The sequence below is a fragment of the Camarhynchus parvulus genome, chromosome 1A, assembly GCF_901933205.1.
Source record: "Camarhynchus parvulus chromosome 1A, STF_HiC, whole genome shotgun sequence".
Classification (NCBI taxonomy): domain Eukaryota; kingdom Metazoa; phylum Chordata; class Aves; order Passeriformes; family Thraupidae; genus Camarhynchus; species Camarhynchus parvulus.
Window position 1 is genome coordinate 25,515,620 of NC_044586.1, and position 15,593 is coordinate 25,531,212.

Here is a 15,593-nt window from a genome sequence, read left to right on the forward strand (position 1 = left end):
ACCAGCCCCAAGCGGGAATACAACTCCCAGCGTGCCTTGCGCGGCTTTTCCCTCCCCCACTCTCCACCCCGCTGGCGCGTCCAGCCCGCGTTTTTCTCGCCTTCTGATTGGTCGCCGCCGGGAGGCGGCTGCGTGCCGATTGGCCGCCCGCCACGTGCGGCCGGTGTTGCTCGGCGCGGGCGGCGGAGGCGCGGCGGCGCTGGGGGCGGGGCGCGGTGATTGAAGGACGGGGGTGATTGATAGACGGAGCGAGCGGGCCATTCCAGAGGCTCCCGGCGCGGCCCCTCACGGGCTTCCCCCGGCCGGCCCGCGCCTCCCGACCTCCGACGGAGCAGCAGGGGCGGGCACTCTTACCTCTGGGCTGTGCTTGCGGTCGGTAGCGAGGCAGGGGGCATTAATCCAGTGGAAAGCCGGGAAGGGCTTTCCAGGCGGGCGCTTCAGACTGTGGCAGGCCCGGCTGGGCCTGGATCTGGCCCTCTCGTGCAAGAGTATGTCTGGTATCGTTGCCCACAACAATGTGTCACAGTTTGTTGGGGAAAAAAAATCTATGTTGTAAAGAAGCCTGTCATTTAGCACCATCAGTGGGAGCAGAGGAGTCTTAGTGCTTTGTGAAGCCAAGCCCTGGATTTTCCATGGAAATGAAACATAAATCCTTGTAGGGAAGGGTGCAGGAGATGGGAGGCTGGCTTCAGCTGGGTTGCTGTTAATTCTTAGTGGTGAATTAGGTTTTAGTAAGTACTTAACAGGCAGGTATCTCTCAGGCAAAGGAAATATTTCAAACTCCGTTATTTTCTACAGAAAAGATAAGCTCTTGTCAGTCAGCCTGATTTTTTTTCTTTTTGTCTATCCACTGTGCAGGCTGTAAGATTTCTTTCCCTTCACTTAGATATTTATTCAGTATAAATAAATGTTGCATTGCAGCTTTCAACAGGCACAGCTGGAGACTGTAGGAAGACACATGCCAAAGTGAGTCTCAATCCCCTGAGACACCGGCAAGAGGTAGAACACTGCATGGCAAAGCAGCACTTGCCACAGGCACACCACTGGGTTCCTCTGGCAAGACTCTTCAGCAGCTTGCGGGGAAGAGTTTTATCCCAGTCAGACAGCTGTGCCTCAAAGGTGCGAACAGTGACTCTTTCTCTCTGCGTCATTGTCATACATGAGCATGTTCACACTGAGCCAGGCTTAGCCTCAGTCTGTGAGGATGATCACTGTGTCTTTATGGGTGCCAGTATGTGTGTAATTTCACTGCATGCACCTTTCCTGGATCTCTTTATCTAAAGCTGCCAACTGAGCCTAAGCGAGTTGTCCAGTTTGTAGTTGCTGGGTCATGAGTTTATCATGTGCCTTATCTGTACTTTTCTTACAGGCTTTTTGCAGCATTTTTATGGCTTTGCATTTTCTTTTATAGTATTTTGGAAACAAACCAAGGGATCCCACAATGAAGCTGATGTCACAGCATTTTGTTCTGAAATCAGAGCAGTGAGTTTAGGGACAGAAGGAGTTAGAGAGAAAGGAATATTTCATTCAGCTTTATGAGGTGCACTTTGTCTTCATGACAGTGGAAAAATAAGTTCAGGAATAAAAGCAAACACCAGTACTGTTTCTTGGTCTCAACTAAAGGAAGAAACTATTTAGACAAAATTGTTTTTAAAGATGAAATTTACTCAAAATACTACTGAAAAGACTAAAATTACCATGCTCAAGGCAGAGGAGTAAACCTCAGGAGTATCTTCTCAACTCTGCAACTGATTTGTTTAGTTCCATTGGTTACCTTCAGTTTTCCAGTTCATAAAGCAGAGGGAGTAATGATTGTTTAGAACAAGAATTGTCCCCTGAATATGTCAAATCCCACTATATGTGGCTTGTGCCTGCTGAGTCCCTTAGCCCTCATGTAGGTTGAGGTAAGAGTTCAGTTTGCCATGTTCTGAGCAAGACTCAAGCTAACCTGAAGTCAGCAGGATCTCCAAAGCCAAGACTAAACAACGACTTCCTTTGCCTGGTCTAAGGGGACTGTGTTCACATGCCAATTCATGAAATTGCTTTTTCACAGTGTCTTGTGCCCCTTGTGTGACTCTTGGGAGCCAAGGAAGTTTAATATCTTTAAAAGTCTCAGTACAGAAGGTTGCTTGTAATCCTAGTGCTTGGTGCCTGGCTAAAATATCCAGCATGAAAGCTCTGCAAGGTAGATATGGGTGGTCTCACCATGCACAAAAATCCTGAAATATTTTGGAGATGTGTATGTTTAAATGCACTGGCCATGTGTTTTCAGTTGTACTTGGTATAGATGATGGAGGAATGATGTGCAGCGCTGAAGTTAATCCTGTTAATCCAGACTTTTGCTAGGAGAAGCCTTTGCTGTGTTTTATGCTGCTGTAATCCAGGTTACAGCAATGTAGAACATGGCAAAGACTTCTAGCAAAAGTCTCATGGGAAATCATCAGTAAAATCTTATGCCTTAAGTTGGTAGGCATCCAACAAGACTTCACAGCATGGTATTTCTGGACATGCTCCAAGAAGAGAACGATCCAAACAAGACCATTTGCTGATGAAAAAGATCTGAGTTATGTAGCAAATGTCTGTGTGACGGGGTGTTAGGTGTATGTGTTGCATAATAGATATCCAAATATTTATATTCCCTATTGAAGTTTACTCTTTTATTAATTCTTTCCCCTTTTCATATGTATAAGGGTAGCTAGTGAAACAACACTATTTTCACAATATATTTTCACAGAGCATGGAAATTACTGAAGGTAAACATGAAGGAGAAGCAAAGCAACAAAGGCGTGTTAAAACATGAATCTAGTTAGAGCAGAGAACAATCAGTTCTGTTTTCTTCTTATGTTTAGTATCAGGTTTTGCGTAAGGCTAAGACATCTATCCAGAAGCTGGAGCAAACCTTGTGTTCTTTGCTGAAGATGAAAGGTAACTGTATGCAAGTATTTGCTTGGACAAAAAGCCTGGACTTGGTTTTTGTGTATTTGTTAAATAGAGACAGAAGTACACAGGAATTGTGCATTAAAGCATTGCAGCCAGCTGTGGCTTTAGTCATAGCAATAAGTAAGGGACAGTGAGAAGTCTGTCAATGCACTGAGCACTGTATCTATCTCAGAAATCCCCCTGTGTGCTTCTCCTGGTCACAGCAGTGTGGCACAGTGCCAGTCACAGCTGTCACCAGCACCCAGCCCTCCAGAGCTTAAACTGCACAACAGCACGTTGTGGTGTGAGCTAAAAGGATTTCCTAGGGTAGGAAATGGAAGCCTCTGAGTGTACTCTGATATAAATGGTTAAGAGAGATGCTACAGTTTTTTCTTTCAGCTTGGCAGGCCATGCCCATGCCCTGCTCTCTTACAGCCTGTGGCACCTTGGTGACACTGGCCAGCAGGTACTGTCTGCATTTGTGGCGGCTCCTGCTGGGGGCTCTCATGCCCCCAAGAACGTGCCTTCTGTTTAGTGCTGCTGGCCACTGCCTCTGCTAGCAGCAAGAAGAACTAGGGGCTGATAGCATAGAGGCTTTGGACTTGTTTTTTTGTCCCTTCAAGTGTCCAAATTCCTGTCAGCTAGAAAAAAACCTATTCATGTGACTTGCACCTCCAGTAATTTGAATCAATTAGAAGTCTTAGTGCTTAAAATGAACAACCTCATCTGAACCCACATCATTGGATAACCCATAAAAGTGAGTCACAGGTAGAAAGAATAATTTGACAGAGCAAAATTGAAAGGATAACAAGCAGGGGGGCTGGTTGAGGGGAGTTTGAGGCAAGCTTCCCCTTGTTTGTACTTGCATATATGTAAAATCCATAGTGCTTGTGAATCACAGGCTGGATGTCAGGGTTTTTCACATGCAATTTGTTCATTATAAGGTAATCAAAAAATTCTGTATTGACTAGTGTGTGCCCCTGAGTTTGATTTGCAGCTTGTTTCCACCATCAGTTCTCTAAAATCAATGTTAGGAAGAAGGCATTGATTCTAAGTTCCTCAGTGTTCATAAACTCCAAGTAGTGCTAGTTATGTTGTAGGAGAGACAGATGTTTCTTCTTTCACATCATTTTTGCCTAATGAAAAGCTCTGGCTTGTGAAGAACCAGTTGTTGACAGTGTTCTGCTTGGTTGGGGGCTGAGGGTGAGAGAGAAGCCAGAAGTGCCATTGATGTGACAGTGACCTTTCTGCTGACAACAGCCAGCTGCAGTCTGGAGGATGGGAGCCCATCCAGCTTGGAGGAAGTCAGGGAGGAGTATGTCAGGAGGCAATTTGGCAGTCAGAGGTAAGGGCTTGTACTACTCAAGAAAAGATGATAATATTTTGCACTTGCTCCCATCCCAGCATCTCTGAAACTCCTTGTCATTGCTACTGTATTTCCAAGCAGAGGTTTTTCCTCATGAGGAAAGGACTAAGAGGTTTCACCTGGACTGCTATAATCCCATGGAGTGCACAAACATTCTAAGCATGTTGTGAGTCTCATTTCCAGTCAGTGCTTCTATTTTTTTCCCTTCTATGTAGCTGATCTCTGGCAAGGATGTCTCATGGCCTTAAAAGCAAAAGAAGGAGGAAAAAGCTGGCTTGGGAGGAATGCCCCTAGGCTCTGGAGTCACCATGATGAGGGCATTATTAATCCAGTTGAGAAGTTATTAATGTGGCTTTTTTCCCTTGTGTTCTTTCCAGCACTACATCAGCCTCAGAAGATATGAGTGAAAGTGACTCTGCCATCTGGTATTTGCTTCAAGAATGTGAAAAACAAACACTGGAAGAATATGAGAAGCCAGAATTGATCCAGTTTTCAGACACTTTATCCCCAGATCTAGTGGAATTTGAACGGTAGGTGCACCCTACATTGCCTTCAGGTTTTTCATTTGTTTGCAGTTATCTCTGTGCATCCAGGCACTGCCGTTCATGCAGCCCTGCTGGAGCCTGTGTCTGCCTCACAGAAGCCTTGTGCCAGCAACTTTGGCCCTGCTGGTGATGAAGCTGATCACTTCCTAAGTCCCTGCAGCTTGCACATGGATGGACTCTTAGAGCTGTAGCAGCCCCCAGCTTTTCAGGCCTTGGTAAATCCCTGAGGATTTTTCACCCCTTAAGAAAAAGAAGAAAATTTCTTTCAAGTATGTCAGTCCCTGTGTTGCCACACTTTCCCACTGTATCTCTGCCGTGGGGCTAGATTTCAGGAGGGTAAGAATTGCTGCACCAGAGGAATTTGCTAAGAGTCTAGCTGTATGCGTTCCAGGGAGGTGCAGGAACCAGAGGTAAGCACATTCTTTTCCTCACAGGGATGCTCATCCTTCCTCTAATGGCATTGTTAGGAGGAGCTTGCACACTTGTTGCAGACCCTTAGGTCCTGGCAGCTTGGAGTATTTTTTTTAGTGGGATCAGAGTAGGGTAAGGCTGGATTCAACCAAGTAAGATCTTACAGTCCACAGCCTCTGGGCTGCAGAGTAGTGGTTGTCTGGAAGGTACCAGAATGCATTCTGCAACAATGCAAAATTGTCTGCAACACTGGGGAAGGGAGGAACCTAAACACTCGTGTGCTACACTTAGAGCTAGTGGATGTGAGTCTGTAAACCCTTTAAGCTCCTAAATGCCTGATGCAGGACCTAAAAGTCAAAGACTACCATTCTCATGTCAGTTGTCCATGTATTTATTTGGAAGTCATAATGGTAAAATTACTGGTTTTTTCCAAGGTTAGTGATATCTTAAAACCGAGTATTATACTCCATGTTCTTCTCCTTCCTGTCAGACAACACTAGGAGGTACTTTAGAGGTTTTATCCTGCATTTCCAACAGGATAAACTATTATTTGATTGCCAAGACATGAGAAACAGCTGCATGTGCAATCTATCCTACACCATCAAGCAGTGAATTTCACCCTAACCATTCCACAGTTAACAGCATGCAGTGCAGGAGAATCCAGAGCTGCAGCTGGCATCTGTTCCATGGCATCACCACCACAACCAAAATCTTCTGCAGTTCCTTCTTCTCTTTTGCTTTGAACTGCTGTGTATTTCTAAAAACCGCTTTGATCACCGGGTTTTTTCTCAAAAGGAGACTGCAGCTGGACCAGCAGATGGCACCAGCTTCCCACTCCTGCTCCTGCTTTTGCTCCTGTTAGAATTGGAGGTGGCTGTAGTTAAGGTATCGTTTAGAAGACCTTGAAATGTGCTGAATCAAGATTTTCAGGATTAGAAAAATCTGCTTCATCAAAGACTGCAGGACAGAGCCATAGACACCTGACTTTCCTGTTCTTTACTGACCAGGTAGACCAGGGCCTGTACTGTGCAGACTCTGGCACTTGTCCTGTAGTCCTAGGGCAGATTGCACTTGGTTTGTAGCTAATTCTTGTAAAAAAATGACCTTTTATAGCAGGCATAAAACGACAAGGACTCTTCAGCAAAGAAAGCAACAGTCTTTTGGTGATCATTTAATCACATTATTTGGGAAGCATCAGAAATGCTTTGAGCTTTGGCTGACTGAGTTTTTTCCCCTGTTCAGCAGCAGGAGATACATTGGTAGGACTTCACAGTGCTTTGTCCAGTGCAAAATGTGGTTGTCACCTTCCAGCTGGGAAGGAAATAGTTGACTTGTGCTTCAAGCTTAATTTCTTTAGCAGAGCAGTCTAATGGTGGTTCATGTTCTTCTGCTTGAGAAATTCCAGGTCCTTTGTTTGGAGCGGGACATCCAGAAACCTTAGTGAGCGCAATACCTTACATGAGAACACTTATTCCCCTCCCGGTATTTTGTCTCCAGCAGTGGTGGAAAATACTCCAGAGTGTGGAAACTTGGGTTTAAACAGGTTTATGTTTGCCTACAAAATTAGATTTTCAATATTGATTTGCTGGAAAAAATATTTACAAATAAAAAAGAACTATTTATTTTGAGTTACTTTCTCATACAATACTGTTCAGTTAATCAGGAAATGTGCTCATGTGGGACATCTTCCAAGGAATCATTTTGAGCCTAAACATAGAACCAATGACTGCTGTTTGTAGAGCTCTTGGTTTATACTCCTTTGATCTTTTTATTTTCGTCTGAGATTCTCTAAGCATTTAATTAATGTAAAATAACCTTCAGTGCTGCTTCCTAAAGTAGACATTATTATCCTGTGCCACACAGTGCTAACAGAAGAAGCAGGCTTGTTCTGAGATTTAGTCACTGCGTTGAAATTATGACCCCTGTGTTCCACCACTAGGTTCACTACAGACTGCATAGAAGTCATTGTTAGGGATGTGTTTCCTTAGATGTTAAATGGAGGAAATGGAGCTCCCATGCATAAGTCAGAGCATCCAGACCCGGGGCAGTGTCTGTCTGTCTGTATGTACAGTACCTAATGCATCAGGATACAGGATGCCTCAGCCAGGGCTTTAAAGTGCAGTGCAAAGCCAGTAAATGTACAAAAAGTCACTTGCAGTGCAAAAGGTTCAGGATGCAAAGGCAAGTAACTGAAAATGTATTAAATTCCAGAATGAGGTTTGCCTGTACAACCTGCATTGCCTGGAGCTTCTGTTGTGAGGCAGTCGTGCTGAGGCTGAAGCTGGAGCCTGCCTTTTGCAGGTGAAATTGTCAGTGTTGGGCACCATTCAGTAATTGTATGAAGTCTGGGAGGCAGAGTCTGAAGTAGTTATGGATCACAGCTACTCCCTGGTGTCCTGCTGATTTTCAGTAGATGACTGCCTTATAGCCTGCTCTTAAGAGATACTCCCTTTCCTTTCCTTCCAGATACCTGTATTTTTATAAGCACACAGTGGACCTGCTGGTAGAGCATGGAATTGTTTGCACTGGAGAGGTGCCTCTTCCTGAGGTCTCCACAGCTATTTCCCATCTCTGGCAAGAGCTTTCTGAAGAGAGCAGGGACAGCATCTTGCAGTACTGTAGCCAGAGAGATTTCCTCATGGATCCCAAGGCTGCTTGCCCAGAGCCTGCTTGCACTGAAGGTAGTGTGAGGGACAGCGGAGGTAACAGTGAGGAAGCCAGTGGTTCCTCAGTCTCCACACCAGAGGAAGTAAGTGCTCAGCAACATTCATAGTCTGCCTCTGAAACTCCAAGCCTTCAGATGCTGATTGGCTCTGCAGCTTTGAGTTGCAAACATACAGTAGTTGTAGCTACGTTTTCTCAAGATCATTGAATGCATACATGGAGACAATAAGCAGTCTTTAAGTAAATGCCTGCACCAGATTTTCTCTTGGTGAGATACCTAGTGAGCTACAGAAGTGGAGTGGCAGTGATACTGCTGGTCTCCATTGACTTGTGGAGTTTCTGTGCTAAGTAACAGTTCAATTTGCCCCTACCTTGGTCCAGGGACAGGGAGCAAGAACAAGAATTACACAGTTACACAGTGTGCTCTTCACACTCTCCAAAGAGCACAGATGATCTAAATCCAGAAGGGATACCTAGTTTGCCAAAGCCTGCTATGTTTTGGGTTGGGTGGGGTTTTTTCATCAAAGCACTTGGTAGCAAAGAGAAAGTATTTTTAGACCAGTCCCAGTGGTACAGGGCCAATGACTGCCTGTACCATGCACCTCTGCAGAGCCAAGAAGTCAGTGACTGAGTAGACCAGAGCATTTATTAATAAGAGATTGAGTGAATAACAGCCAGTTCTATCAATGGTTCCTGGAGCAGTGACTGCTGAAGTAACTAGCTGCTCGAAGAGGTATGTGTAATTTCATTAGCTGCAAGGAAGGGACAGATGTTTACCTTTAGCACGTAAGTAAATGGTATTGGCATGTTCTTTTTGAGTCACAAGACACAACTGATACTGCTCATTGCCTTAGGAAATGTCATGGGAATGTTCCCTGTATGGTATTTCTGGCACAGAGAGTGTGTGAACTGCATTATGGCAGAGTGAACTAATGACTTCAGTGGTCTGGCACACGGAGCATCCAAACTCCTTTGTCTAACTGGAGTCAGTTTTGGAGAGACTGGCTGGTACAGCTGAGATCTCCAGCCATAAGCAGCAGTCCACAGTCGAGTCTCTAAAGCACTGATACAATTCATGGTTTTTACTGATTTTTTGGAGATGTAATGTGAAGTCTAATTCCTAGAGGTTGAAGCACAGGCTTAAGGGAGTGGACTGACCTTGTGTTCCTAGCCATGAAGTACAGTTATTCCACATTATTCCTGCCTCCACAAAATCTCTTGGTTTACTCTAGCTGTAACCATACCTGTTAAATGTAAAGAAAGAATATCATGCTTTTAAAGACTTCATTATTAAAAATTATGCCCTAGGTAAAACTTTTTAGGTGACTGGATATGCTGACATCTGAAGTGATTTCTCTGCTAGGTGATGTTTGAAGATGCATTTGATGTTGCTGCTGGTTTCCTTGACAGAAGCAAGGCTCAGGGATTGTCCAGCCAGAGGTAAATTGCAAACACCCCTTTTGGCAGACACAGTACAATCATAGCCCACTGTCAGCAGTCCATGGCAAGTGCTCTTTGGAGTAAGACAACAGCTCTCTTTCTGAATAAATGGTCAGAATAGCAGCCTCCAGCAGCTGTGCTCACAATAATACTTCCTTCTAAGGGGAAAAAGTGGAACAACTAATGGTCATTTACAGCAGAATCAGTAAGAATCACTTCCTGAGAGCCCTATCACTTCAGGATAACTGAGGTCTTTCTGATTTTCTTTGCCATTCTGCACAGCTTTCTGTGTTTTCAATTTACAATACCTGTAATGTTTTCTTTTTCTCTCTCACTTACCAGGCCTGTGAGGGCCAAGAGGCATTCCCTAACAAATCAGCTAATCACAAGCCATACTCTCATGTAATGAAACAAAAATGATAAATTTTCAACATTTTCTCCTTTGTCTTACCCTAATTCAGTCACATGGAGGTGATCAGGTTAAAGTGTGGTTGACCTGAACAGTAACACCAAAGAAACACAGGACCTTTTAAATAATAACATCTCTTTCCTCTTCAGTTCAGATGAGTGACCTAGAAGAGAACATGTCAGATACAAAGCTGGCACTGCCTTTGATTTTTCCCAGTAGACCAAAGAAAGAAAAGCATTGTTTTCCTCAAGAGGAAAATCACATTATGATTCATTTTTTATGTATTCTTGCTACTTAGTCTTTGTTAAGGTTGTTTCTCTTTGCAAATAGTGTCTTTAATCTGTGGGGGTTTAATCCCATTTTCTACTTATTTTTCAACATTTAGAGTGATCTTTAATGTGAATCTCTTCCTTTCACCACCATTCCAGATTCCAGGGCATAAATTAAAATAAGGTTGTTTTGGCTGATTATCAATATACTTGAAGGGATAAAAAACCTTAACAAATATTTATTTATTAAATAACATTTATTAGGTCACAATTTCCACTTGCTTTTAAAATAAGATTAAGTATTCCTTAATACTGCAAAGTATTACTATAATCTTTAAAGTCTGTTTTAGGTCCCAAATCAGTTTGATATTTCAATAGTCAACATTTATTGTTTTCTCTTTCTTGCCTGTTGTTCTGCACCTTGTAATTCTGGACAGAGCTGTGATGGCAGAACTTTGTAAAATCCCAGGAGGAATACAGAGGTGAGGTCTAGAATGAAAAGCTTAGCTTTGTGCCACAGTTACCTGAGAACACACCTGCCAGTTATAGCTAACATGTCATTTCATGATCACAGCTTACTGCATTCACTCAAAAACTTTACAGAAGTCAAAGCTGTTCCTCTGAACAACCCTACCAAATACAGTCCCAAATAACCATTGTTGCTGTCTGTTTTAAATGGATATTTACTTTTCCCCAAAACAGTGTTACTATGCTGTAATGTGTCAGCAAATCTCCTTATTGTGACACCAGTTCCTTGTATTTCTATTCTCTGTTCTTCCACACCTGCCTTGCACTGGGCAAACAGTATCTCATCAATGCATCCATCACAACTCCTCCCTGTCTCGCTTGGCTATTTTCTTTACTATCAGAACCACCTTGAAAACAGTTTGAATTCTTTTTTATTTATAAGTAAAATATGGAGGAGAGAAAGTAAGGAGAACAGAACAGAAAATTAAATACAGTATCTGATTCCATTTTCAGTTCAGCATTTGCAAGCTGCACTTCTGAAAATCCAGAGGATCACCAGAGACTCTATGTGCAGGTCACTGACTTCCTAAAACACCACTTCTTCACTAATACACAGTTTTGCCAGGTAAGCCTTGCCAAAGGATTGCTTATAGAAGGAGCAGTGTATTTCAGAGCAATGTATTTCAGGAGCAATGTCAGAAAGGGATTTTTGTATTCAATGCTTCTGATCATATTGTCCAGAATGATTCCAAAAAGAACTTGGGGTTCATCATTTTAGATGTGTCATTCCAAAAGGCCACTAGGATTGCCTTTGTAAGAGATTAAGTGTGAGTGAGCACTTTGAATATTTTTCATTGGCAAATGACATGGGGAATTGTAAATTTTTATTATTATTATTATTATTATTATTATTATTATTATTATTATTATTATTATTATTATTATTATTTGCATGAAAGTTCCTTGTGGAAAAGCTTGAGTGACCTCCTCTGAGCAGGTAAAGCTCACTTTCCAGCTCTCCACCAACCCCCAGCTGCTTCATTCTGAGCTCAGTAGAACCACCTTCTGCTTGTCTGGGAGCCAGGCTCCCTGCCCTGAGCCCTCCAGTGGCAGGCCCTAAAAGCAGGATATCCATGTTCTTGAAAGAGCTGATGAAAAGCTCCTGAGCTTCCCCTTACCTTCAGCCTACTGTTGCAGGTTTGCTGAGCCAGAAGTCTTTGTGTTTCCATTGTTCTTCCTCCCCTTCTTGTCTCCCTGCCATGGAGGTGGCTCAAAGCTTGCACATGGGTAGAGAACTGAAAGGGATATACCCCTCAGGCAGAGCTTGTTTTGGTTCAGAGTCAGTGGTACCTCCATAGCAGCCATTGGTTTGCTGGTTTCTATTGCCCAGTTCCCACCTGGCCTTTGGTACCTGAGCAGATGCTCCTTTGAAGGAAAATAGAAGGTTTGTGATGAGGGGTAGTTGAGACAGAAAACAAAGCAGAAACTGGTGTTGCACCACTGTCTGAATCTGTCACAGAGAGACTGCTGTGTGCCATTTGGTTCCCCCATCCTGGAGAGGGCATCACTAGAGAAGGTGCAGAGAATGGCAGCAAGCACAGGAAAAGGCATTGAATACTGTTAAGACTAGGACTTTTCTGCAAAAAAAAAGACTGAAGGGTACTGCAAGACCATTTTATTCATACATGGTGTGGATGCAGTACACAGAATGATTACTTATTGTGTCTAACACTAGAAGAACAAGAAAGCACTAAATAAAATGAACAAACAACATATTAAAAATATTTACATGTAAAAATTACCACATTTAGACTCCAGGGTCATCAATCCATGGGCAATTACTAAATCTGAAGGTCCAGATTCAATATCCAGAGCAGGAGGACCTCACAGCACAGTTTGCTATAATGTACAAGTGTTTATTGTAAAACAGAGCACACTGTGTGCCCAATTCTTGCACTTTTTTCTAAACTTCCCCTGCTGGCTGTTGTCAGAGACCAGACACTGATCTCCACAGCCTTTTGGTCTGTGAATAGCTATGTTCTGTGTAAGAGCAGAGCTCTTCTTGTGTTTAAGTAAATGACTATGAACTCAGCAGGCCTAGAAAAGAAAGAAAAGCTTTAGGCAAGATATGGCATTTTCTGGTTTTAAATTTCTTTGGGAGTGTCATGCCTGGCATGGTCTCATCTCGTCCTTCTGCTTGGGGCTGCCTTGTTATGTGTGAGCCCCAGTCCATCTCACAGCTCCCAGATGAGGTGGTATGGGAACAGGTAGTGTCTCTTTCAAGGTTTAAAGAGGCACATTTAAAATAAGACTGGGAGTGATGGGAAGATAAGCAGCAAGAGAGCCCAAAGTACTGCAAATTGGCAGTTTGCTGTACTGTGTAGATCCAAAAGGAAATAAAAAGCTGCAAAGGGTTCTTTTACACAGGAACTTTTAGTTATCTGTGATAAGACAATAAAAAGGGAATTTGAGCAGAAATCACCCAGGCTAGATAATATGAAGGTCACAATCTGTTTTGATTTAGAGTGCAGAACAACACATCTAGACAGTGCTGCCAAGAGGCAAAAGAGTAGAAAAAGGAAAATATGACTGACAAGCTATTTTTTGTTTTGAGAGCAGAAATTCGGATCCATGTCAAAGCAAACAGATTGAGACAGTTATGAAAGTGATTGCAGAGCAGGGATAGAAGATGTTCCAGCTAGCTTGAAACACACCAACTCAGGCAGCAGCAGAGAGATCAGTATAGGCTACTCACCTTCCCCCAGAAATTGGGCTGCTCAGAGCATCAGAGACTGCTGGACTTGACAGGGAAAGGAACCCGTCCTGCTTACCTTATCAGACTGAACCTCTGCAGACCATTCCCCTTCCCTGTGCTGGTGCCATGCTAGCACAGGAGTTTGGGCAGTGCTGGCACAAATTATCTCAAGCATAAAGCAGAGTCCCAGTACACTGTGCACACACCTTGTAGGAGATACAGAGGTGGGTAGCAAGTACAGTAAGTACCAAGGTAAGGCATGTGATGGGACCCCACTGAAATACAAAAGGCAGCCCATGGTCTCCTTTCCTTTCATCTGCAGAGCTGATGAGGTGATGGATTTTATTGCTGGTCATTCATGCCACTGCCATGTTCTGTCATTTCTGGTTAACTGTGCAGGTACAAACTGCAGCTACTGCTGTTGGACTGTGGATGGTCACAGCTACTGAGCACAGCTCCTCTTGAGCCACTGCCCTGGCTCTCAAGGCTGCCAAGGGCTTGCACCCCACTGCAACAAAAAGCTTCAGAAAGACTCATACAAGAGGAGAGGGGAAATCATTTGGACAAGGAAAGGGAGAACGCTTAAAAGGGCAGGGACACCAAAATGAGAACAGGAACATGCTTCTGCAGTATATGATAGAGAAATATTTCTGAGCATGAGATTAGTTAAGCAATCTTGTAATTTTTCAAGAGCTGTTGTCTTAAGGTCACATCATAAGAGAAGCTTAGCAGCAAAGGCAGTAATGAGTTAATTTAGACTGAGATCCAAAGGTTTTACCTAAATGAAACTCAGTGGGGTTTTTTTCTAAATAGTACTGAGCACCTTTGTGTCTTCAAAGGCACACTTTTAAAATTATGGATTTTAGATGAGTCACTTGACAAGCAAGTGGTATTTAGTGCTTCTTAAGCTATACATTTTCAAACATCACCTATTTTTAAAAGCAGTATTTCACTGAAGAGTCTTGCATCAATGCATAAGGTGGACTAGATGGACTGCAGGCATGAATACTTTTATCTTCCAGACTTTGATTTCTCAAGAGACACTTGTTCTCTGTAAACTGGTGAAAGAGAAGACCCTTTCCTTCTGTTGCTAAAAGTGGAGCAAAGCCTGAAGTTGGTAGAAGTTAAGGCCTCAAGGAAACTTTCATACCTTCAGAGCCTGTTATGTGACAAACTTGCTACCACAGTCAGTAAGAGCTGTCTAGATGATGTAAATATACACAGGGTGGAGCCCTGTGATTTTAGAAGGAAATTGGCAGAAAACTTTAGCCTTTCTTCATCAGGCACCTCAGGAACTCATCAAGTGCTGGCGGCTGGTTCAGAGAGGGGGGAGGGCTCATGCTGCATTTTCTGATACATCAGCTCTTGACCAGCTCACTGTAGATTTGAAATTCAACAAACTCCTGTGGTTTTTAATCCTGCTTGACTTTGGGGGGGCTTTCAGGAAGAAGATCTTCACTATGATCATGAGACCGTGATGCTGCGGTGCACGGAGACCTTCGATGATGACGATTTCTAAGCAGTGTCTCCAGCAACGTTTTGCCAAGCCCTGCCAGGTACACCAGGCATGGGAGGAGCCTCACCTCTCTCAGTGAGCTGCCTCTCTCAGCAGAGTGTGGAGACACTGTGTTGAAGTGGTTTGTTACCATTGACTTCTCCTTCCCTCATTAGTAATTCTTGATATATCAGTTGAGTAATTTATACTTTTTAAAGGTTTTAAGGGTCTTAGCTATTTATTAATATATGTTTTTACCCATTGCTATTTAATGTTTAGCCTTGCTTCACAAAGAAACAGAGGCATGTACAGTTAAGTGACCTTGCCTAGCATAAGGTGTGGGAAGAGCAGCAGGGAGGCCAGATCAGTGGCAGTCTGCACACTCCCACAGGATGCAGGTCTCAAACTGCACCCTGCAAAAGTCACCTCCTGGCAGTGATTATTCTTCTGGTGCAATTTTTCATCTTGGGCTCACAAGGAAAGAGGGATTTCCTCACAGAGAGTGGAATAAGGCTCTTCTGTCTCATTATGAGGACAGCAGCAGTGAGCGCCCACTCCCCAGTCACCCAAAAAAGTGCAGGCACAGTAATACATTTTGGTTTACTTTAGTGAAGTGTGTAAAGCTGAGTGATCAGCCCTGTGCTCTTCTTCCACATCTAATTCTTGGATGAGTAGTGCTGCTCAGATAGTGTCTTGGAATTAAAAATGCTGTGAAATTGAATAAAGTCCTTCACATCTCTGAGTTATCATTAAAGGCTCTCTGCAGACTTGAACAAACTGTATTCTGACAGTGGTTATGTTGAGGTCATGCTACCAGCCATCACAAACAGAAAGGATGGAAGTTTTATTTTA

General features: G+C 43.3%; 1 protein-coding gene across 1 annotated transcript; it reads left to right on the forward strand.

The window, feature by feature from the left end:
- Window positions 1-939: 939 nt before the first annotated feature.
- Window positions 940-14,765, forward strand: STRA8 (stimulated by retinoic acid 8). Its single transcript, XM_030960708.1, has 8 exons — window positions 940-1,119; window positions 2,850-2,925; window positions 4,180-4,264; window positions 4,663-4,815; window positions 7,708-7,990; window positions 9,269-9,345; window positions 11,005-11,116; window positions 14,691-14,765. Exons 1-8 carry the CDS (start codon window positions 1,012-1,014, stop codon window positions 14,763-14,765), a joined length of 969 nt encoding a protein of 322 aa, XP_030816568.1. The 5' UTR covers window positions 940-1,011.
- Window positions 14,766-15,593: the final 828 nt, after the last annotated feature.

Bases quoted from the DNA above. Each gene is read 5' to 3' on its own strand.
- STRA8 (XM_030960708.1), top strand. From the start codon at position 1,012: ATGGCAAAGCAGCACTTGCCACAGGCACACCACTGGGTTCCTCTGGCA. The intron at 4,816-7,707 runs GTAGGTGCACCC...CTTTCCTTCCAG, and splicing joins GATCTAGTGGAATTTGAACG to ATACCTGTATTTTTATAAGC. The intron at 11,117-14,690 runs GTAAGCCTTGCC...GGGGGCTTTCAG, and splicing joins CTAATACACAGTTTTGCCAG to GAAGAAGATCTTCACTATGA.